The sequence below is a fragment of the Citrus sinensis genome, chromosome 3, assembly GCF_022201045.2.
Source record: "Citrus sinensis cultivar Valencia sweet orange chromosome 3, DVS_A1.0, whole genome shotgun sequence".
Taxonomy (NCBI): Eukaryota; Viridiplantae; Streptophyta; class Magnoliopsida; order Sapindales; family Rutaceae; genus Citrus; species Citrus sinensis.
The window spans coordinates 38,545,109-38,569,317 of NC_068558.1; the positions used below are offsets into that span (position 1 = coordinate 38,545,109).

At 31.7% G+C, this 24,209-nt stretch overlaps 3 protein-coding genes across 5 annotated transcripts; 2 read left to right on the plus strand and 1 right to left on the minus strand.

Moving 5' to 3' along the window:
* Positions 1 to 8,547: 8,547 nt before the first annotated feature.
* LOC102626603 (transcription factor bHLH128) lies at positions 8,548 to 15,251 on the plus strand. 3 transcript variants are annotated; one of them, XM_006478817.4, is made up of 6 exons: positions 8,553 to 9,155; positions 11,709 to 12,031; positions 12,582 to 12,713; positions 14,184 to 14,249; positions 14,443 to 14,511; positions 14,878 to 15,251. In XM_006478817.4, exons 1-6 carry the CDS (start codon positions 8,693 to 8,695, stop codon positions 14,929 to 14,931), a joined length of 1,107 nt encoding a protein of 368 aa, XP_006478880.2. In that variant the 5' UTR covers positions 8,553 to 8,692; the 3' UTR covers positions 14,932 to 15,251. The 3 variants fall into 3 exon arrangements, with proteins under 3 accessions (XP_052292934.1, XP_006478880.2, XP_006478879.2); XM_006478816.3 differs by having other exon boundaries at positions 8,556 to 9,155; positions 11,706 to 12,031; XM_052436974.1 differs by lacking the exons at positions 14,184 to 14,249; positions 14,443 to 14,511; positions 14,878 to 15,251 and adding an exon at positions 13,638 to 14,169 and having other exon boundaries at positions 8,548 to 9,155; positions 11,706 to 12,031.
* A 1,245-nt stretch (positions 15,252 to 16,496) lies between these two features.
* On the plus strand, positions 16,497 to 19,929 carry LOC102627162 (ras-related protein RABA5c). The gene is made up of 2 exons (XM_006478818.4): positions 16,497 to 16,979; positions 19,275 to 19,929. The coding sequence occupies exons 1-2, from the start codon at positions 16,634 to 16,636 to the stop codon at positions 19,595 to 19,597; spliced, it is 669 nt and encodes a 222-aa protein (XP_006478881.2). The 5' UTR covers positions 16,497 to 16,633; the 3' UTR covers positions 19,598 to 19,929.
* Positions 19,930 to 21,611: 1,682 nt separating this feature from the next.
* On the minus strand, positions 21,612 to 23,655 carry LOC102627457 (pirin-like protein). Its single transcript, XM_006478819.4, has 7 exons — positions 23,386 to 23,655; positions 23,216 to 23,265; positions 23,064 to 23,102; positions 22,916 to 22,944; positions 22,741 to 22,803; positions 22,506 to 22,609; positions 21,612 to 22,413 (listed from the first exon to the last, which is right to left on the minus strand). The coding sequence occupies exons 1-7, from the start codon at positions 23,589 to 23,591 to the stop codon at positions 21,924 to 21,926; spliced, it is 981 nt and encodes a 326-aa protein (XP_006478882.2). The 5' UTR covers positions 23,592 to 23,655; the 3' UTR covers positions 21,612 to 21,923.
* Between the last annotated feature and the right edge of the window lie 554 nt (positions 23,656 to 24,209).

A 24,209-nucleotide genomic window follows, 5' to 3' on the forward strand; every position in this document is an offset into this window, starting at 1 on the left:
ATTTTCTTTATACATTTTTAGATTAAAATTAAATTAAAAATATTTGAAAAAAATATTGCGGGTTTGGTGGATATCCATGCGGGTATCCACCGGATATAAGGTTAATACCAAACCCACCCGCATCCATGTGCGGGTTTTAATTTATAATACTAAACCCGCCCGCAACGGGTAAAATTACCCGCAACGGGCGGGTTTTGGCGGGTGGGTTTGGGCGGGTTTGCGGGTACAATTGCCATCCCTAATTTAGGGTTGGTATCCTTTTAAAACTTAAGTTATTGCAAAATAACAACTGGGTGCTTTTAACGTTACTAAAAAATTTCAAAAACTTTCAATTGACTGCTAAAAATATACAAAATCTAACATTTTTACTACTAATATTTAACTCCGTTGTCTTAAAAGTGCATGTGCTAATGATGAGCACAATTTGGAACCCAAAATCCAATTGACAATTTTTAACATCAGCAGCATCGCCATGTCACTTTAAGAGCATTCAAGCTCATTTTGGGATCAAATTCAACCGGTTAAGAGGCCAAAAACAGTGCAGCCGAAAGACAACAAAACGCCAGCAAAATTCAAAATTATGCCAAACTTTCCGATTAGCACTAGTTGATCTTGAATTTCATTAATTAATTTGGTATATTTATTTAGAGTTAATTTTCCGTTTACCCCTAAATAAATTAAGGAGCAGGCCTGCATTCTGCCAATGTACTTGTGGCAGATACATAATGGTTTGTGTTGGTGACAAAAATGACATAACTTCTTAAGCAAATTAATACTGGGCATGCTGGCAAATTGCCTATGTATCAATTAAACAAAAACATCTCATTTTATAGCTTATTGTAATCCTGAAATCTATATTAAAAACAAAGAGATCAAGATTCTCTCTTAACATGATCTCTTATTTGAGCACATAAAACATTATATTTGGCGGTTAGTAAATATGAATATAATAAAGAAATATATCTTGATCGGGAAAAAAAAATAAAAATACACATATTAAATAATTCTTCAAAATTTAGGCTCAAAAGTTATACAACTATAGTCTTTTAAGTTACAATATAAAAATATTTGGTAAACACTTACTATTATTACTTAAAAGGTAAGTTAATTTGATTTTATTAAGTAAAAATTTATAACATATTTATTATTTTTGTCAAAATTATTATTTAAATGTCATACTTACAACATACTATTAACTTTTATTTTGGAGTGAAGATGTCCAACGGATCGTGACGTATCGTTAAAAAGAGGCCAGTCGTGCCAATGGAATGGCATGACACAACTCATTAATTTCATGGACCATGCTGTGGCAAGCATGATAACTATTTCTTCAGGGCCTATGGGCCTCAATTTATTTGTTTATTTATTTGGTGCATTTGTTAAGCCTTCGACGCACTCAATGTAAGCTGATTTTCCTAATATCCACTTGGTTAAACATATCTAATTATTAAGAAAGCAAAACAATAATATATAAATACTAAAATAAACTATAGTGCTTTTTTAATATGTATGTATTATAACCCGATCGAGTGTTAAAATTCAAACCGTTCAGATTTTAGAATTAACCCAAATCAAACTTAAACCCGAAATTAATTTTAGGTTCTATTCGAGTTAACCTGAATACCACCCTCACATGAGTTACATTCTTGTAAATATTTTGGTTTCAGTTCCTATTATTTGAAATCGATTGGTATTGGTTTGGTTCGATTCTGGTCCAGAACCGAACCAAATTGTTAAATGCCCATCCCTACATGTATGTACTCATTGTAAGCTAGTTTTTTTTTCCCGTATCCACTTGCCTAAACATATCTAATTATTAAAAAAAGCATAATAATAATAATATATGTCAACCTTTTACTAGTGACTAGTGGGGTTGGCAGCTTCAGTCTTCGGAACTCATGCCTCTCTACTTTAAAACCATAAATTATGCTATCAAGCTATCAAATTATAGTGCTTTTAATTAATTCATTAATTTAAAATATATTTCTTGCTTTCAATAGAACAAAAAAACATACCATAACCTTAATAAGAGTAGAAAAAATAATATATGATCCAGTAATAATAAAAGTTAATTATAATTTGATAGCTTGATAGTATAATTTACTGTTTTAAAAATATAAAATATTGGTAGGAAATACGTTAAACCGATTGATGTCTTAAAGATTAGAAGGCTGCAGATTCGTATGCAACAACATTGGCAAAATGAATTTAAGCCATTTTTGGTATTGAGAAGTTGTAGCTGTCTTGGAAAAAAAATTATAAATATGAAAAAAAAAGAAGCTTAATGGTATATAGTAAATGTAATTTTTAAATAATAATTTTAAAAAAATTGTTAAAGATATAATAAGTTTTTCATCATATAAGTGTAGAATCTAATCAATTTACCTTCAAAGTTACAGTAGCTAATATTTACCAAATACTTTAATACTGTAACTTTTAAAATATAGCTACCCAACCTAAATATCAAATAAGGCATAAGTAAGAAGAATACAAGATGGTAGCTTTAAATATAGAAAAGTTACAACTGATGATGATGATGCAAATATTGATGACGATGTTCATGCTGAAATTAATGATGATAACGACAATGACAATGAAAATGAAGATTAAAATTTATGAATGTTTTTAGTGTTTAAGTTGTAATATACAAATGATAGATAATTTAGTAAGTGTCAATCTAATTGGGATGTGCTGTAAATTATAGAGATACAAATTACACCATATTTTATGTTATTTGTAATTAGTAGCTTCTCATTTCATAAAAATATAATTTTTATTTTATTATCTCTGAAATAAAATTATTTTTAATTTAATTAAATGATATTTCTATTTATTCTTTAAAAATTAAATATTAGTGACGATTCAAATCATTCGATTGAATTTAAATAAGCTCACTAATAGATTTATTAATATGGAATTAAAAATTTATAATACAATTCAAAATTCAAAATTTAATTTTTATAACAAAATAAAGTAAGATATTAATAAAAAAATTTCAAAAACATAAATTAACGCCTTTTCAAGAATGACCCATGGGCCAAAGCATATGGCCCAGCACAGCCCTACTCGCTGGTCATTTCCATTTCAGAGTTATAATCTTTTTATTTTTATTTTTTCCCCGACACCTCGCGGCCATATGAATTATGAAACAGTTGCTTTAGATAGGCTCACACAAACACAATGAGACAGCGACAATTGTGTAAGTTTGTGCGAGCCGTGAACACGAAGCAACAAGTTAATTATTAATTGCTCGAATGCTGGACATAATGCATTGAATCTTTATCATCAAGGTCCTGTGCACCTGTACCTTCCTGTCATTATTTTCAATCTTCAAAATTATAGCATAGGGACTGAAGTGAATGAATAAGAATCTATTTTGTTTTGTTTTTCTTGCTTTTTTTTTTTTTTTTTTTTTTTTCGCAAAAGCTTCTTTGTCTTGGGAAGTCACAGTCTCACAAACCAATCAAATTCCATTACTCAATCGAGACGAACCATTTTTATTTAAAATATCAGTTATGTATTTTTAAATGACACGTGTATCAAACGTGCTATAATATTTTTCACGTATATTACTCATATATTTTAATTTGACAAAATATTTTTGTCGTCCACTAATCCGTTAACTGCCGTTAGGAAGTTAATAGAATTATGACAAATTATTTATTTCACCATTGAAACTCAAAATGAGGTAAAAAGATAAATTTATTCTAAAAATTAACGTAAATTTTCAATACACAATTTTTTTAATTTTGTTATTAACAATATATTTTTTATTAAAAAAATATAAATTATTAATGGTACATATTATTAACAATTGTCCGTAAAAAATATCCATATTATACCATAAAAAAATTTTGTTGGAGCTTGGAGGAGTAGATCTTCAAAAATTTAGATTAAATTTTGGAGGAATAGATTCGGTTGTAAATTAACTTTTTTTTAGCAATTATTAACAAATATCCGATAAATGGGATGACATGTCATTTTTATTAATATATATCATATTACATGTCATTTTTACTAGGTAAATGAGATGACATGTTTTTTTTAATCAAAGTTTCTTCCATGTTAAAAGACTAGATTTCCCTTAAAAAGTCAGCGCTTGCAAACAACAATTAACGGATTGGTGGACGGCAGAAATATTTTGTTAACTTAAGACATACGAGTGATATACGTGAAAAGTGTTGTAGCACGTTTGATATGGGTGTCATTTAAGAGTATGTGACTAATAATTTTCTTTAAAATAAAGAATGTTGTAACTTACAGTCCTTTTAAAAATATGTGGATTTCACTATCTGTTACAATTTTTTATAGTATTTTTAAAGGGTCTGTAAGTTAGTAATTTAACAAAATTTTAAAATAAATTGATACATTTAATATTATTTTATTCAGCGCTAACTTATTTTGGCAAAAGAAAAATAAGTTCTTAGCCAACAAAATTTGTGCTGATTAAAAATTTTGGGAAAAATGAGAATAAACTCTCAATGTTTGTTTAAATGTATACGTAGGCTCTACTGTTGTCATTTTTTTTTCTTTCGCCTAATTTTGTGGAGACCAACTTTTGTGCCACTACCATTATTAATGATGTATTAATTGTATGTCTCTTATAAAATTAAATTATGTAAGAAGTGTAGAGTAGTTAGTGATATAGGAGGTTATTTTTCTTCTAAATACCTCAAGTAGTACATGAAACACATTTATACATTAATCAATGATGAAATTAAAAGCCGAAATGAGAAAAAAAAAGATTATTATTTTTTTAAACTGTCTGTTAATAACAATATTTCACAAAAAATAAGTATGTAATTGATTGATTATTTGTCACGTTTTGAGTTTTAATTAATTGCACAATTTATATCCAATGCTTCTTAATTGAATCTTTAATTACTCTCCACAAATTCTAGCTTATATATATATATATATACCTTATGTCTTTCTAATTCTCACACCTCTCTTTTTATTCCCCCATCTTCATTGCAAGTTTAAAAAACTGAAAATTGTCGAAAAGGTTTAGGGTTTAATTTCTTCATATTGACTTTACTTGTAGTAGCAAGTACTGAAAGCATATTCACTTCAAGCCTTAATACTGATCAAGAGTGTGACGATCTAATTCCACCGATCGTACATTTTATTTTTAATTACTAATTAAAATTTAAATGCTTTACCTTGACTGTACTAGCATACACTAATGATTAACGATAATAAATAGACTAAACATGGCTCAATTTATAATTTGATAAGTTGCAGCCCACATACAATTAGATTCCAACAAAGCCCTTCGCACATATTGAAGGAACAAAAAAGGCATCAAAACAGGAAAAATTCCAAATTATGTCCACTTGCCAATTAATTTTGGATAAGTTTGTGTGAGGTCATTGACATGAAGCGATAAGTATAACTAGCATGCGTTTAATTTTATGAAGAGGCAACTTTCGGAACTCTAAATTTATTAATAAGTTATGAATTTTAGATTAATTAGCAATATGGGAGGTTCTTTTCTTTTGTAGAGTATGTTTACATCTACGGCCAGTTTGATAATATTATAGTTTTTAAAATAATTTGTTGTTAGTTGTGCTGTAAAAATAATCAACTGTGAAGAGAATTAATTAAATATTTGGTAAAATTTATTTTTAAAATTGCTGTGAGTTTTAAAAACAGTTATATGCATTTGATAAATCTTACTGTTAATCTGTTATAAGAATATAAATGACTGAATTAGATATAATATTGAATAAAAATTTTACTTATTGAAACATTTATAAACATGTATATAAAATATTATTTTTTATTGTGTACTTATAATAATTAATAACTAAAATAAATATTTTCTGCTTTTCAAAATCTATAGTAAAATCAAGTGATTTTGCCAAATATGATTTTTTTTAAAAAATTACTAAATAATAAAATTAATTTTTAATTTTTCATGATCACTTTTGAGTCTCTTAAAAATATTATCAAACCCTGGGTTCGAAGGCTAATAGAGAGGGGACTAAAACGACACTCTTGGAGTGTTGTTTTGGCACCCCAATTTTGGCCCTTAGTTTTAAGGCAATGACTACCTTGGAGTTGCTCTAAGGTAGAGCGTAAACCACAATCACACACAAAGTGATAAATAATAAAAGATATATTATAATTTTAATCGTATAGTTATGAAAGAGTGTTATACCTTAGAGCAGTTTCAATATAGTCGAACTCTAATTGTAAATGCTGATCAAAGGTGTCAAAATAGTGTCTTGTGAGTGTTGTTTTTATTGCCCTTCCATCAAAATTTTGGCCACATATCATCATCATCATCATCTATAAATACCTTAAATACTACACGCAAGGCATGCATTATACATTAATTAACGATAAAATTAAAAGCAGAAACGAGAAAAAAATATTTAAACTTTTGAGAAAAAGAAAAAGTTTCTGAAAATTGTCTCTCAATAACAACGTTTCATACGAAGAAAGAAATCAATGAGATTACGAAAGCACTTTAATTTGGTGATGATGATCAAGATGGATTAGAATTTCTATGATATTGGTTCAATTTTAATCTTTAGACCGTATGAAGAGTATCTAGGGCAAAAGAAAACTGAATAAATATTTAAAACAAACTCATTTGTTTTGTTATTATTATTATTATTATTATTATATATATATATATATATATATAATTTTTTTTTTCTTCTTAAATACGGGTGCTCTTATTTTTTTTAATGTACACATATTTTTAAGTTGTGTGGTTTAAGAGAGTACTCTCATACGGGTGTCTCTATTTTTTTTTATGCGAATATGTAATTAAATCATATGATTTAATAGAATTAATACAGACATACTATTAAATATCATGATTTTTAATATATTAAAAATTGACTCATTTAAATCATATAATTTAGTAGCATGATGAAAAGTGCACCAACACAGAGAGAAGAAAGTCTAAATTAATGGAATATTGTCACACCACATGCATAGGTGTAACATTGATTGATCGAGCCACAACACCAGTACTGATGATGATCAACCAGAAGAAATTCAGCAAAAGTTCCAGCGGATCCCTCTCACTACTACTGTTTCATCCATAGTTTTGCATGCAGTTCTTAGCCAATGAGATTTTATGCTAATTAAAAAATTTAGGAAAAATAACGAACAGACCCTTAAAGTTACTTAAATTTATAAGCATCAGTGACTATTTAGTGGTTCGGTTCCCTCTGAATTGAAAATAATAATAATAATAATAATAAGGAAATTATCATTCGTATACTCTTAGTTAACTATGGTCACAGCACGACTCATTAACTGTCGGCTCACAAGAGCTCGTGGGCATGGGTCCTGTCGTGTCGTGCCTACCTTATTTTTAGTTGAACCCAGCACGGCCCACGGCACAAGCCCGCTCGTGTCGTGCCGTGCCTAAACAAGCCTATGTGCCTGACGTGCTTTATTCAAGCTCACATGCATGCGCATATTTTTTTAAGCCCACCAATAATAATAATAATAAATATGAAAAATATTTTATTCACAAATGAAACATATCTCTATTAAATATTAACTAAGTTATGATTTAATATTAATGTGAAAAATATTTCATATAAAAATTATTTTATTATTAAAGTTGTAAATTTTTTTTATTTATCATTTATAAATTTATGATATTTATAATTTTATTTATTAAAATCATGATATTTACTTACCCATTTAATAAATTATAAATATAAAAAAATTAGGATATTTATTTAAACTAAGATTTAATGATTTAAATTAATTTTTAAAAGTCTATGCTAAACAATATATTAAAATATTTAATTTCAAGATATTTTAATTTAATTTCATAACATTTTATATTTATTTTTTATTAAAAATTTTACTTAAATATACTTTGGCCCACGTGTTATTGATGGCCCACAGGCCGCGTGCTAGCCCACCAATAAACCGTGATTATTACGTGTTTTTTCGCGTGCTGTGCTTTGGCCCATCTCTAATCATGCCATGCTTTTAAGGCCCACGTCCGTGCCGTGCCGTGCCTCGTGCTGTGCCACGTGACGCCTGGCCCATTAACCATCTCTACTCTTAGTTTACTCTATTATAAAAAAAAATACTACAACAGTTTGAGAGTGTATCAATCGTCTACCCTAAATTGATAAATGTATCTATTGTCCAATAAATCGTTACTTACTGTTTAAATATGATGACGTCAGATGGGTAATCTGGTCTTTTCATACGATACAAGTGATGATTTAAGGGGATACAATAGATAATAAAAGAATTTAAAGGTATATAAGTAATAATTTTTTTTACTTTAATTTAAAGTTTCAAGGATAAAAATATCAATTCACTATAATTTTGTTAATTTTCAAATGGTAACTAACGGTTTAGTGGTAGACAAATAATTTTTATCAATTTAGGTGGATGATTAATATACTATCAAAGTATTATAATATTTTTGATAATAAAATAAATATAAGGTATACGAATGATAATTTATTCAATAATAATAATAAAATGTCAAGCGGAGGAGAGGGTGACGTAACAAAGTCACCCACAGGTCACGCAACCGGAAACTCTTGAGACATTTCCCCGAGTGGCATCCATCTTTTAACGAAAGCAACGAAGCTTTCATTTCGATTTTTAATCAAAACAAAGTCCCTTTTAGTTTTGATTTTTGAATCTCTCTCATTTTTTTCTTCTTAAGAAGTAACATAGAAGAAGAACAATAATGTATCATCATCCATCATCATCCTCTTCTTCACAACAAAATCCAATGGGCCCCACTACTGCTGCTGGTGTTGGTGGCAGTGGTGGGCTGACTCGGTACGTCTCAGCTCCAGGCTCTCTTTTGAGGACAGCCGTTGATTCCATCATCGGATCATCATCACCATCACCGTCACCATCACAACCTTCCATCGTCTCCTCCTCTCACAGCCACCAACACCACCATTACTTCGCCGGTGGCTCTACAACCACAGCTGGCGGTGACTCTTCTCCTGTATCTTCGTTTACCACCACTGAGTCAACTTGCAAAGTCAACTCATCCAACGCTCCAGGTAATAACACCAAATCTGGCTTGCAGAGATCCTACGGCCTCAATGAGATTCCTCAAACACGTGCTGCCTCCTCCTCCTTGCTCAGACAGCGTAGTTCTCCCGCCGGCTTTCTTAGTCATTTCGCCTCCGAAACCGGTACTGTTTCCTTTTTAAAAAAATATTTTTTTTATCGCTTAATGAAACGAGCTGGGTTTAGGGGTAGTTTTGACTTTTCACCGTCACGAGAACTGTACTGGCGGCTTCCAATATTCAAAGTTATCTTATATTTGTAGTTTCTATTTGCTGATTTGTCAACTTGCTTGCCCACGAAGATCGTTTGTTGGTATCACCTTTACTATCATAACCACGTGATAATATGCCTTTTGTTGAACGTGAATTGACATTAATGGCCTCGCGTAAATCGATGCTTTCATTTAAATTAAACAATGACTTTTTTTTTTTAATTTATTTTTTGTATGTTTCGGTCAATGACGCAAATTACTCGGTTGAAGATGACATTAGGTTAGGTATTCAAGTAACTAATCCTTTTCATTTGATTATTTACTGAATTAGGTGGATACAAACTAAGATTAGTCTCTCTCTCTCTCTCTCTCTCTCTTTAATTTCTATATTAGGTGAATCTTTTTAGTGCCTATCTACTATTAGAATTCAGATTTGTTTTTTGTGCTGGATGACCTACCCATTTGATGACACGCTAGGGCATGCAATGTTGTGATCACCTTTTTTCTTTTTTTAAATAATTTTTATATTAGGTTATCCTATGTTTTTTTTTCTGTAGTTAATTCAACAAGTACATAGCATGGTGGGTGGCTGAGTGCTTATGGGCTTTAATTGAAAAAATCTTTGGAATTGATATAAGAGATGTAGGTTCAAAATTCAAATCATAAAACTCGATCACAAGAGGAGGTGAGTTAGAATTACGTCCAAATTAAAGTTGGGAGGGAGTTTGGTTTACATTTATGTAATATTTTTATTAAAAAAAAAGGGAAAGAAAGTTTTCGAGGAAAATTATACAGACTCATCATTTTAAGCTAAACTTGGTATCACATGTGTAAATTAATAAGTTTGTACAATTAATTAATTTGTATATGTGTGTACTATTATTTTGTATATAAAGTCATAATTAGTATATACTATTAATATATTGGACCACTTGCTTGTTGCTTCTGGTTAGAAACTTAAATACACCAATGAGGATACAAGCGAGACTTGACAGCAGCCACCAGCAGCCAGCCAGCTACAAATAAATAATAAACAAAGAAACAAGTGGTTGGGCAGCCAGATTCTAATTACAAGAATCTTTGGTGTAAATTATAGGGAGACAAATCACGTTTTTTGTTATCTGGTTAGGCTTACTGGGTATCTTTCAAGAACTTAATTCATATCGAACCCACCAATTTCTGCTCTTGTATCTAAAAAATTAATCGGATTAAACAATGATATCTACACTTTTTACTCCAAGGTCTTATGCTATTAATAATTGTTTGCTCCAATTGAAAAAACAGATTCCTAATTTTTTGTGGGCCTTGGTACAAGGAAAAGAAAATGCTGGACTAGTGTTTCAAAGAAAGTTTCCTAATTTTTGTCTCTCTCCTTCTTGTTATGTGATGTACAAGAAAAGTGCAGAAACTTCGAGTCATCTTTTTTCTCCATTGTTTTGTGGCTTCAAAGTTGTGCATAAGTTATGCAAAGAAGCTAATATTTTGTGCATCTTTCCGGGTTCTTTTGACTCTCTTCTTATGGAGTATTCCTGTGCTTGTAGTAGAGGAAAAGGCTAACACTCTTTGGAAATGTGCAGTGGCAGCTCTGTATTTGGGTAACATGGGAGGAAAGAAATATTCGTATTTTTTAGGGGAAAAGTTGAAGAAGGGTGGGATAGAGTTTGTCTTCTTGCTTCACTTCGGGCTTCAATTTCTAAGGAATTTCAAGATTCATCATTTTTCTTCATCCATCTAAATTGGGATAAGTCTTGAGATAGGGAGTTTTAGCTGATTCTGGCCTTGTATAGGGGTGAATGGCTATACTTTTGTATAGCACAAATGGTCTTTTTTCCATTTTTCTTTTTCTTTTTTTAATTTCTTTAGTGGACAGCAGGTCCACTTTCTGTTTTAAATTTTTATATCACTAATACATTTTTGAGTTTCTTATCAAAAAATTGAACTAAAAATTCAGGTAGGACAAAATGCTCCCAATTTAAAATTAGACGTTTGAGTTTTATCTTGAGCAAAAATCACATATGGAACGGGAAAAATGTATTTTTATGAATTCCTACAAAGCAATTGATATTTGGGCTTAATAGCACATGGACACTCTTTCCTTACAAGCCGTTTAAATTTTATATGGACATAGTTTATTATAAATATTTACCATCATGTACATCATTGCTCTCGTATAAATGAATAAATCGATGAATTATCTTAGTTATACTATTTTCTGAGCAATAGGCGCAACTTATAGCTGGAATAGTCTTTATATATCCTTGGTCCAGCGAACCTAATGTGTGTCCTTCTGAAGCTCATTTTTCACGATGTGGTATTGTCCGCTTCAATATCATCTAATTTGAGAATGGAGATGCTATAAATTGTTGCGGTTGGTCTGCTTCTGGTTCATTTATAAATAAAAAAATGCAAATTTCACGACTTATTATTGTTATACTTGTTTAATTACATTATGGTCAGTGTTCAGTAGGTTTTTCAGTTACAAGGGAAACCGGAAACTATAACTCACAAGGCAGATCTAGTGGTGGCCTCGGAGTGTCAAGGTTAAAGTCTCAATTAAGTTTCACAGGACAAGATTCTCTTTCCCAGATCTCTGAAGAAAGTGAGAATGGTATTGATGGAGTTAGTTCTGGTAGTGGCCGGCAAAATGCCACACATTCTTATTCGACTGCTAGTTTTGGGATGGACTCTTGGGAGAATGGAACTTCCATTGTGTTTTCTGCACCACCAAGTAAAAGAACTAAAACCTTGGATGGAGACATTTTTAATTGTCTCAATGCTTTGGACTCTCAGGTACTAAAAATCATTTCCAAGTACCCTTTTATTTTTAAAATGGGGAGAATAAGTTCCGGTAATCTGTAGCCTACATCACTGATTAATGAATATGTTTTGCCATAACTTCCAAGCATAATATATGTCATGTTGCTATTAATTCAGATAACTATAATGCAGAAATACCAGGGTGTAGTCCTTTTCAGTTAAACTAAAATTTAATATAATACTTGCTCTCAAACTTGTATCTTATGCAATCAGCCCCATCATCTTTAAGGGCCATTGAGTTTATTTATTTATTTTATAAATATATCATAAGCTTTGATGTTTTGGAGTCTGAGTTAGTAACATTTTTAGGGCAAGGATACAAATTAACATATGCAATTTTTAGCTTTTTTTTTCCCGCCTGATTTTATTGCTTTTGAGGAGTTGCTTCTCGAATTTTAGCAGGATTCTACATTTGATGAAGTTCACCAAGAATTTTTAGTGTTGGTGATTAGGCTACTTATCAATTTTGGCTTTAACATAATTTATGTTTCGCTACTAAACATGTGTTCGCTGTTCATTTCAGTTTACAATGCCGCAAACATCTCTTGAAATGGCTACAGTGGATAATTTATTAAATATCCCTGAAGACTCTGTCCCTTGCAAAATTCGTGCTAAACGTGGCTGTGCTACTCATCCCCGAAGCATCGCTGAAAGGGTTAGTAATGACTAAAGATTCAAAATATATAAATATATTGCATTGTTTTTTCCCTTGTTGATATTAATGCATCACTACTGTTAATGTCATTACTAGAATTTTTTAAGCCATGAATGATCCTGTAATTTACATGGATTTATTTTACTTATTTGAAATTCTTTTATTTCTATATTCAAGCCAAATCTTACTAAGTGATGAATGATCCTGTAATTTATATAGATCCCTTTTACTTATTTGAAATTCTTTTGTTTCTTTATTCAAGCCAGTTCTTACTAAGGGAATTAAATTATTTAAGCATGAGAAAAATTAGTTTCTTGATATTGGTGAGAATCTCAGTTAAGTCTATGGTTTGTAGACTTTGGGATGTTTGATAACAGCAGGGTTTTGGCTAATTTAGTAACTGTGAGTTTAAAAGCATGGGATATCAAGAACACTGGAAAAAGAGTACCTTGCATATGGAAAGGGCCAAAACCATTATGTAGAATCTTGAAACTTGAATGAAGATAAATCTAAAGGGTCAAAGAATTTTATAGGCTGGGAAACTTAACAAAGAGGTGGGATATGGTATGAAGGATATTGTAGATGGATGTACATGTACATAGCTAATGTGATACTCAACCGCTAAGAGTAGAGGTCATTGAGCAAGAACAGTTTTTCTATTTTTTTTGTTACTTTACATTCTACCCAATCTCCTTGGGCAAGAAGGTAGTTATAATGTAATGGTTTTACAGTAAAAGATGAAAATCACATTTTCCATGCGACATCATATGGTTTTGGCAAAAGAAAATTTTCCTACCAATTATGATATTCAAACCTCACATTGTAATTGTCTATTGTAGTCTATGTACATAACGTCTAGGAATCGAACAGTGTTTTATGATTCAATATTAACTTCGAATCTGTTTCAAATCTTGCATGTTGAAGAAAATTTGTGTAACGTCCTAGGTGAGTCGGCTTGGGGAGGAGTTAATGAGGATCGGTTCATGGCCATCTTCAAGTGGCATTATTTTCTGAGGACAGTGTTTTTGTTATTGTTATTTAATTTTTCCTTTGTCTCTGTTTGTTTTGTTTCTGCTGGTGTTCCCGTGTTGGTTGTGTTTGCTCTTGTGTATGTTACTTCAAGCAGGAAAACAGAAAATGAAAAAAGGCAACCAGATTGTCACTACAATGAACAGAAATTCAGGCTGCATCATATGATGAGCATATTATTTGATGATTCTTCTCCTATGTAGAGGACTAAAGCTGGTAAAAAATGATGATACCGTGAGAACAAAATTTTTGCTTGTGTGAATGCTAGCTAATAGCTATGAATTTATATGAAATCTTAAGGCCACTTGTCATCATATGTAAAAAGTAAAGTTCATTTAATTTTTTTTTCAGTTGAAAATTTCAGTTGAAAAATAGGCATGCACACCTATTTGCTGTTGGTTTAGTTGTTAACTAAGTTGTACTTTTCTTTGTTATGTATAGGAGAGAAGAACCAGAATAAGCAGGAAATTGAAGAAATTACAAGACCTTGTTCCAAACATGGACAAGGTAATAACATAATATTTGGGAATTCAAAACTATCCCTCTTTGAGTTTTTGTTGTTTCGTTCTGGCCATAAGAGCCTTTAACATGTTATCAACTTGACGTAATGCATTGATGTATACTTAATTTTAATGTTTCAAAATGCTAATGATGTTTGCATTGCCATATGCATTGATATTTCTTTAAAATGTTTGTGCAGCAAACGAGTTATTCTGATATGTTAGACTTGGCAGTGCAGCATATCAAAGGCCTTCAAAATCAAGTGGAGGTACATAATATACCATCAGGAAATGCCAAAATATAGGATTGTTATGCTGATTGTGATTCATTTTTTTTCCCAATATGAAATATAAGATTTTGGTACCTGTCTATAACTTTAGTCAAAATTGGCATTGGCACTTTGTTTTTCATTTTTTATCCCCTTCACCCATATCTCCACCTCCTGCAAATCTTAACCTACTTATCCTACCCTGGCGAGAGCTCAATTCACAATATTACTAATTCACACTTGTCTGTGCATTTTTGAATGATCAATATTTGGTTGACATTTTAAGTTCATATTTAGCCTGTCCTTTGACATAACCTGGACTTGATCAATCTCGAACATAACATTGCACGCTTTGCCATCTTGCAGAATCTCCACAAAGATCTTGAGCATTGCACGTGTGGATGCAAGCCAACCTCTTGATCTTTGCTGTATCAAAAGAAAGGATTGAAACAATAATGTTGTAGAAACTGGGATACCAAGCATTTGCAGGCCTAATTTTGCACTCTTACCAACTATTTAACTTGGAAAGGAAAAGTGTAAGTAAGAAGAAAATTTCAGTTGAAAAAAATTGTATATAACCAAGTAAGTTATTCGTTTCCATTTTTGACCTTTATCAATCTGGTACGGGATCACTTGCTTTGTATTTTGAATTTGAAGTAGTGCTTTTCGCATTTCGTTTGTGCAATGGCATGCATTTTAATTTAAATAGAATTGAAATGTTAAGAAGCCTTTTTCATTTGTGGTTCCTAATCATTTGAGGAATTCAGATGCAATGCGTTAGAAAATAATTTTCCTGTCACCCTCTCAACTGTTGAAGTCGCTCGATGAGTCAATGTATGTATATCAGGAGCGCCTCCTGGGCACATATTAAAGTAATAGTAAATCTCTTATTTTTGTAGTCACACACACTCACTCACTCACACACACATATATCTCGTTACACTAATTAAAGTAGAAGACGTCTTCTTCATCTTAGGTATAACTACTCAATATATTTTATTATTTATCAACTGCCCATCATTATGAGAAAACCACACTCGTACTTTAAGATTCGAGTCATTTGACCCTCACTCAATCCTAACCATAATACCAAATCATTATGTTTAAATAAAATTTGTCAGCAAAATCAAAATTTGGCACGCATCATTGGCGGCTACATGGTGACCATCAACGATGTGTCCATAGGACATTGAACGCATCATCAGGCTTTAATTTTTGGGATCTAGACAATGGAGGTATCGGGCGTTGGGCATGCGCACATGAACCCTTTTTTTGTTTTGAATTATAGACATGTAAAACATTAATATTAACTAAAACATACTAACCGAAATTGAAATAATAGCCCATTGATTTTTAAGTAAATTTCTTTATCAGCCACGTTCAAATTTAGATTTTGGATTTTACCCATACACTCGTTACAGCTAGCAAAAAAAAAAAATCTTTGAGACGGGTCGGACCTATTACATTTTTTAGAAATTTTTTAACTATATTTTATAGACTTATAATATATAAAATTTTATCTTTATTAGATTAGACTTTAGATGTTGGGCTAAAAATATTTAAAGTTTTAAATATATGTTATAAACAGGGTAAATAAATATTAAAAGGTATAATTTAACTAAAATAAAAATTTATTTATTTGATATTTATTGAATTTATGAGTAGGGTTGAGACTTTTTAGGTGGAGGCCAAACAAGATTTTTTTTACCGGTCCTAACACCTAACTTTAAATTTTTTTGAAAAAAATGAAATAAATAATATTTCAAATTAAGACCGCTACCTAAATTAGAGAGCTTGTCCTAAGTCCTAACAGATTCAATTCGATTAATCATGGAAAATAGTGAAAAATAACTATTTATTATGTGGCATAACATGATTATTACGTAATTTAAAAATTGATATTTTATCGAGTGAAAAAGAGAAAAAGGAGAAGAAAAGGAAAAAAGAAAAAAAAATAGAAAATCTTTACTTAAATCTATGATGAAGGCACTACATGCGCAGTATGTCTGTGCCAGCTTGACACCAGTCGCAGCACCACCACCATTATTGTTATTTATTTATTTTTTTTATTTTTTTTCCTTTTAGCTTCCACTTTCCATTCAAGGGAATTCAATTCAAAACGATGTCGTCGTCGGATGAAGAAGGAGGAGGAGGAGGGGAGGAGTACTTGTTCAAGATCGTGATAATCGGCGACTCGGCGGTGGGGAAATCGAACCTACTGTCTCGTTACGCTCGGAACGAGTTCAATCCTCACTCGAAGGCGACAATTGGAGTCGAGTTTCAAACGCAGAGCATGGAGATCGACGGCAAGGAAGTCAAGGCTCAGATTTGGGACACCGCCGGCCAGGAGCGCTTCCGCGCCGTCACTTCTGCTTACTACAGAGGCGCCGTCGGTGCTCTCATTGTTTACGACATTACCAGGCGTACCACTTTTGACAGCATCTCTCGCTGGCTCGATGAGCTCAAGAGTAAGTCCAGCACACTACTTTGCTCAACATTTTGATGATCTGGCTCTTTTGCTTGATAAGGTTAAAAAAGAAAAACAAAACAGATAGAAAAAGTTGATATTTTTGCTGATGCTGAGCATATTGTTCCTTCTGTTTTTGTTTTAGTGGATGCGGATCTCATCTCCTATCAAAACTTTAGTATTTGTCCATATCTGTTTGAGTAATTTTAACTTCTGTGCATCTCTTGACTAGATAGGTAATAGGTTCTATTCGTAACTGTACCAATTAATTAATTTTTTTTTTTTCAGAATTCAAGATTTCTCCAGCTTAAGTTACTTTACAGTTCAGCAATTTTCTTTTTTTAATGTAATTTGTTGATTTTCGTTCTGTATCAAATTTAGAGATTGGTGACAGAATGGTTTGGATCTTATTTCATGAATAAGTGTTGATGATCCATTTCCATGGCATAGATGATTTTCCACGTTAATCATGTCGAATCCATCCAACTATAAAGGAATAAAATTGGTAGTAATATTGCTTTGGTCGACATTATGCTTTTTTCTTCCAACTTACTCTGTCCCAGAGTGCTGCTGTAGCTAGCTCCAGTTTCCTCAGGCTTGCTAAACAGATCTAGTGAAATATGTGGTTGGAACTTGTGTAAAAGATAGAACTGTTTTCCCTGTGCCCTAGGTCAAGGGTTCTTCCTACCTGAGGTGTTGATTGTGTGATGTCATGCATGACATAAGTATGATCTTCTTGGTAGGTGTCCAAGTCCAACTAACATTTTGTTGGATATTTAAAAACTGAAACATATCTGTGCAGAGTTATTGTGTTAGGTTCAATTTGTGTGAAATTGTCTTGTTGTACATGCTTTGTGGCATTTAAATTTCCTTGTGCTGTAGAATATGTGATAAGAGTACAATTTAGTCATGTTCGGAGTCGGGGAATATTAAATATTTGATGAATTTAGTGCAAAGAGAGATTTCGTTGTCCAATGGCCCTACTAGTTCCTGAGTCCGTCTATACAGTGTAATTTAAGAAAAAGTTTCATATGTCAGTAATTTGAAGATGTTTTAAAGGATAAATTAATTCCAGCAGTTTCTTCTATTCGTGATGTTGCTGGGTCAGTCTAAACTAAAATTTATTCTGTCAAACTTGACAATCGAACTTTTGTGACTTTACGAGTTTTGACCTGAAGACTGGAATTCATAAATGGGAAACTTTTTCATCTAAAATTAGTAGTTGATTTAATAACTGTCTAAGGTTGCTAAGTTATTATATTAGTGCTTATTCATTTAGTTTATTTCAGCACTCAGTGCATGTGCTGGTGTAATCAACTGGCGAGAACATGATCTTATTTCAGTCAATCTTCATTACTTGCAATCAACCAAGCTTCAAGTCCATCAAGTTCTTGGTCTATTTAAAGTGTTTCCCATTTGCTGTAATATCCTACCGAATCACCTCACGAGCATGCTTTAAAATCGTCATGGGTGTATTTGAAATTGGGAAAGGATCTTGGGCTGATTTGGCTTTTCTTAGATCCTGTCAATTTATTGATTTCGTATAAATTGCATAAAATCTGTTTTGTTCTCTATTTCAACCGTTTTAGAGACGTTCTATTTTTAATTGTAAATTCTCAGGCAGTAATTTGGCCTTGTCGACAGCTCGTTAACCTTCTTTTTTTTGTTTAATTTATAAATAGCAAACAGAGAAACTTTTGTATAATAGTAGAGAAACAAAGACACTTGTTCACTTTTGTACATCTCACTTCACTATTAGATAATTCTGCTTGATTTTGTTGAAAATATCGGTATTTGAAATGATATTAATGCTAGATAGCTATGAAAGGGTTGTATGGAATTGCATGCTCATATAAATTATAGAAAAAGGAAAGAGGGATGGAGACAGAGAATCTATGGTCATGATCCACCTTATCATCAATTGCATGCATGCTACTACATCATCCAGTTTTAACAATCATGTGGTGTCTCATCAACATTGATGTGGTAGCATGGTTTGTCCAACATAATTGTGTTATTCAGTTGAGCTGCTTATATCTCATTACTAAAAGTTACTCTAACCTCAACCAAGAAATCATGAGGAATTTGCAAAAATTGAAGATTTTCTCCCTTTATTATTTCTGTTTTTGGAGCATTTTCATCATCATTGTCAATGTACAATATATGAGCATGTGTCTGTTACCGGAAGGTCTATTTTACTTGTCCTTTCTTCCATCCTCTATTGTATGCAACATTTTCGTATTTGCTTATAGGTTCTGAGATCCCTAGGATTTTGCTAAATTGAACCATCTTGCAGCTCATTCTGATACCACTGTGGCAAGGATGCTGGTCGGGAACAAATGTGATTTGGAGAGTATCCGGAATGTGAGCACTGAAGAAGGCAAAAGCCTTGCAGAAGCAGAAGGGTTGTTTTTCATGGAAACTTCTGCATTGGACTCGACGAATGTTAAAAATGCTTTTGAGATTGTCATCCGAGAGATTTACAGCAATGTCAGCAGGAAGGTCCTGAATTCAGATAGTTACAAAGCTGAATTATCTCTCAACCGGGTAACCCTCGTAAAATCTGAAACCGATGGATCAAAGCAAACATCCAGTTATTTTTCTTGCTGTTCAAGGTGACCTCTATTCTTATATTACATCCTCCAGAAACTGTACAACCTGCAATACGTCTCAGTGTTTGGTTTGCTAATTTTAAAATTTTAATTTATTCAGCCTGTTGTTTGCTTGTTTGTTCCTAAATGGGTCTCTTTTGGGCATGTCTAATCACCAAATAAGGTGGTGTTATAGAAATGATTTGTTACATTTCACTCAAGAAAAAGAAGAGTTAAATTTTTGCTGCATAAATTAAGCAGACAGCTATTTCTTTGTGATTTTGTATTATGCCAAGTGACCGTGTTTATATTCAGTTGTTAATTTTCTTATTAATATTCCAAAAAAATTGTCATTTTTTTAATATGTATTTCTCCCTTTGGCATCATAGGGTTTTTTTTTTTTCAATTGTAGTATCATTTGTAGGCTTACCATTATAAGGGTGCGATTGGCTGGAGGATTAAAAGTGGAAATTGGATTATTTTTTATATTATATTTAATCTCATGTTTGGTGCTCTCAACAGTATTAGGATTACCTTATCTTGGACCAACAAAATAATCTAAATTTTGTAATGGAAGTTATCCCAAGGGGGGCCAAGGATTAGTTGGTTAAGGATTGATAACTCAATTAAACATAATAGTTTATAAGTATTAAAAAATTGTAATATGTGATAAATGTTATAAAAAATATTGATTTTAATAGTGTAAATAATAAATTATACTAGACATCATTATTAATTTCACATTAAACTATGATCCTATTTTAATTTACATAATTATTAAATGTTTTTATAATTTCATTTTTACATTTTAAATTAATTGTTAAATTAATATTCAAAATATTTTTTTTATAAAATAATATATCGTTATATAACAATAATATAAATATCAGAAATATATTTAATAAATGAAAATAATTTTTTTTATTTAAATTATTATTTATATTTCATTAATATCATTGAGGTTGATTGTTATAATTAATAATACAAAATTTTAGTTTATAATAACAACAACAACAACTTGTAAATTATAATATTATAATATAAATTGTTATAAATAAAAATGTTAAATTATAATTAAAAATGTTTTTTTAACTTTATATTAAATGAATTTTTCGTTTGTATTGATTCAATTAAACTATGATTAACTAAATATTTATTTATTTTAATTAATTTCAATAATAGTAATAAAAAATTGATGTGTTAAATAACTATCTATTCCACTCTAATTATGAATTATACCAAATATAAAACAGTATTAAATAAAATCTTATTCTATTCCATCACATTCTATCACATTTCATCCTCCTCATATCGTGCATGCCAAATGCAAACAAATCGTTTGAATACTTCTATTGCTTCTAGAATAGCGTGACGTGACCCCTAGTGTTTGCTTACGTAGGAAACAAAGGTTCAATTGGGAGTTCAAGCTAAGTAGAATTTTGGTTAGAACTTAGAATAGAGAAATATTAAATTTTTATTGGATCCATATATCGAAAAAGTACTTAGAAATTTTAGTATTTCACACGTTGAAAGTTTCTCTATGAAGATCTATTTGTTGTAAAGCTCCACCATAGACTGTTGAGCAATTGTCATAAGACCACAACTTCATGTTAATGGCGTTCCTTACGATCTACAGAGACATTATGATTCATTAATGGTATGGTTCATAAATCTATCAAGACTAGGTCGAAAATCCTTTCCTATTTGCCTTAACAATGTTGTAAAAGAAAGACATTTTCCATAAGAACTCAAACAAGTATCAACAATAAGTCGAATGACATAACACTCATTTCTGGCACATGATGTGACTACGTGAATCTACATCTCGGTAGCAATCTTTCGCATCATATTCTAGAATCTAGAACCTCGCTTGTGACCAAATTATACATATATATGCCAATTTTATTTGTGGGAAGTATTATGTTAGTGGTTCAACAAGACTTCAAGCAATTGCATTTATATTTTGTAGGTGGGAAACCAAAATCACAAGAAAAGGCCAACCCTACCACCATTCATGATCAATCCATCAAACAGAAACAATCTTAAAGATTAAAGAAAATTAATAATAATAATAATAATAATAGGAGTCGGAGGATTCAAATTCTAATCATGAACTACAACAGAATGATTATAAAAACAAAAAGATAAGCCGACCCATCAACATAATGACTTCAGTGGTGAACGTAGTTGATCCCCCACACAACTCAATATGCACTTTGAATCTCCTTCTAGAAGGCCTTTCTTTTTCAATTTCCTACTTGATTGGGATAGATAGAATTGCAGCCGCTTCCTTTTTGTTATTATTATCTTTTTATTCTTTTTGGGATTGTGGGGATTGGGATTTGCTCTCTCACTCATTGGGACTGAGACCTCCAGTACTTGGCATTTTCAAACCCATTTTTGCAGAGCTGATAGTCCTCAATGGTTTGATCAATCTCAGCCTGTGAGTTCATCACGAAAGGGCCGTACTGCACCACCGGTTCGTTCAGCGGCTGCCCTGCGATGAGCACAAATCTCAGTTGCTTTGAAGATCTGTTCCACGCACTCAGGCCGTCTCCAAGACTCAGCACTAAAACGTTATGGGCTGATACGGCCGATGAGTTTACCGTGCCGAAAACCCCTTCGCCTTCGATCGTATACACAAAGGCATTCCATGTTTCTGGGATGCTCTGGTGAATTTGAGCCCTGGGTTTCAAAGTAAAATCAAGAAACATCGTCGGTGTTCTTGTGTAAACCGGAGACCGGACTCCCATCGATTCTCCGGCTATTATTCGGACTTCGACCCCATCTGTCTCTGCCCTTTTTATCTCCTCGCTTGGAATTTCTTGATACCTCGGTTCAATCCTGCAACAATAAAATGCGTATCTTAGTGGTGAAATTATGAGCAGAAGCAATAAAATCTTGAGAGCTTTTTGAAGTTGGCGTTTGTTGCATACATTTTGTCACTGGAAGATAGATTGATCCAAAGTTGTAAACCATTTTGTACGCCTTCACCGGCAGGCATTTCGGAGTGGACTATTCCTCTCCCTGCTGTCATCCACTGCAACCAAAAAAAAAAATAAAAAAATCAGAAGATTAATTATAGTAACTTGTATTGTACAAATGATACTAATAAGGAGAATAAAACATCTTATGATTTTTGATTAATTGATATTTTTCTGTTTTAATTACCTGTACATCACCAGTATGGATTGTACCCTTGTGGCCTGAAAAATCTTGATGAGTAATTCCTCCCTGGAATTTACAAAAACCCAGAATTTAGTTTCTTATAAATTCAAACCCAAATTAAGTAAAGATTTTGAATATAGATAAATAAATATATATATATATATATATAAGAGCTTACCTGTAACATGTATGTAACAGTCTCAAAACCTGCAAAAACAGGGTTGATGAAATGAAATTCAAAAGTGGCATTAATGACCATGAAAAAGACCATTAACCAGAGAAAATAAATCATTTTGAGAAAGAATCAAAGATTTCAATTCAAGAACCTCTGTGTGGATGATCTGGAAATCCAGCAGGAGGAGACACTGAAACCAAGAACACAAAATGAAATGCATGTTCTTTGTTAATCATACAATAATGAATAATGAAACAAGACTATTATATACATACATATATATACATACATATATATACATACCTGAAAATTCATCCAGCATTAGAAAAGGATCCAAACTCCTCAAGTCACCTCTAAAAAATAAAGAAACAAGAACCCATCAACAAACATTGAATTAAATCTCCAAGAAAGAAAAAAAGGGAACAAGATCATAAAAGAACATCCCCCTATTGAAAGCAATTTAATTTTATTACCTTCCAATAGCTCTCCTAACAACAGCACCATCACCATCATGTGAAAGCTTCCCATGAACTTTCTTGGCCACCATTCTTGGCCTGCTGAAGCAAGGACTCTCGTCTGATGCTGACATGATATTTCTGATCTTGTTGTTGCTTTCGATTGATGCAGAGGGATATAATTTGAAAGGCAATCTGTTTCTAAAACTTGATAAAGCTCTCATAGAATGCCACAACAAGAACCAAAGTCCTTTTGTTGGCAAAGTTGGTATGCTCCTCTTTGCACAACTACAGCCCTTTATATATATAACTGTCTTTGGGAGAATTTTGGAAGACAAAATTTCATTTTATATATATTTTTTAAATTTTTTTATAAATTAAAAAAATTAAAAATTAACATTGAAGTGTTTGGTTGGGTCTGAGTCCGAGTACACAGATTGGAAATTGGATATGTGGGGGGAACATTTCGGGTGGGGTCCACATTACATCCTTGGACCAATCATAATGATGATGTCAGGCTTATGTGATCATGATGGGGGCCTCTAAAATATCTATTCATTCGAGTCAATATATTCACACACATTCCAAATTTACGGTTGATTCTATTTTTTGCTCGATATTCATACCTTTTAAGTTTGGTAAAAAAAAGTAATTATATAATTTATTCATTATCATAATATCATTTTTTGGGTGGATTTTAATTACAATTTTTTTTTTCAAGATTGGATTTTGATAAACATATATCTCAGCATTTATTTGGTCAAATCGAGAAATTAAGAATTGTGATAAGTACGTTATCTTGTAAAATTTAATAGTAACGAATAGGATATATATATATAACT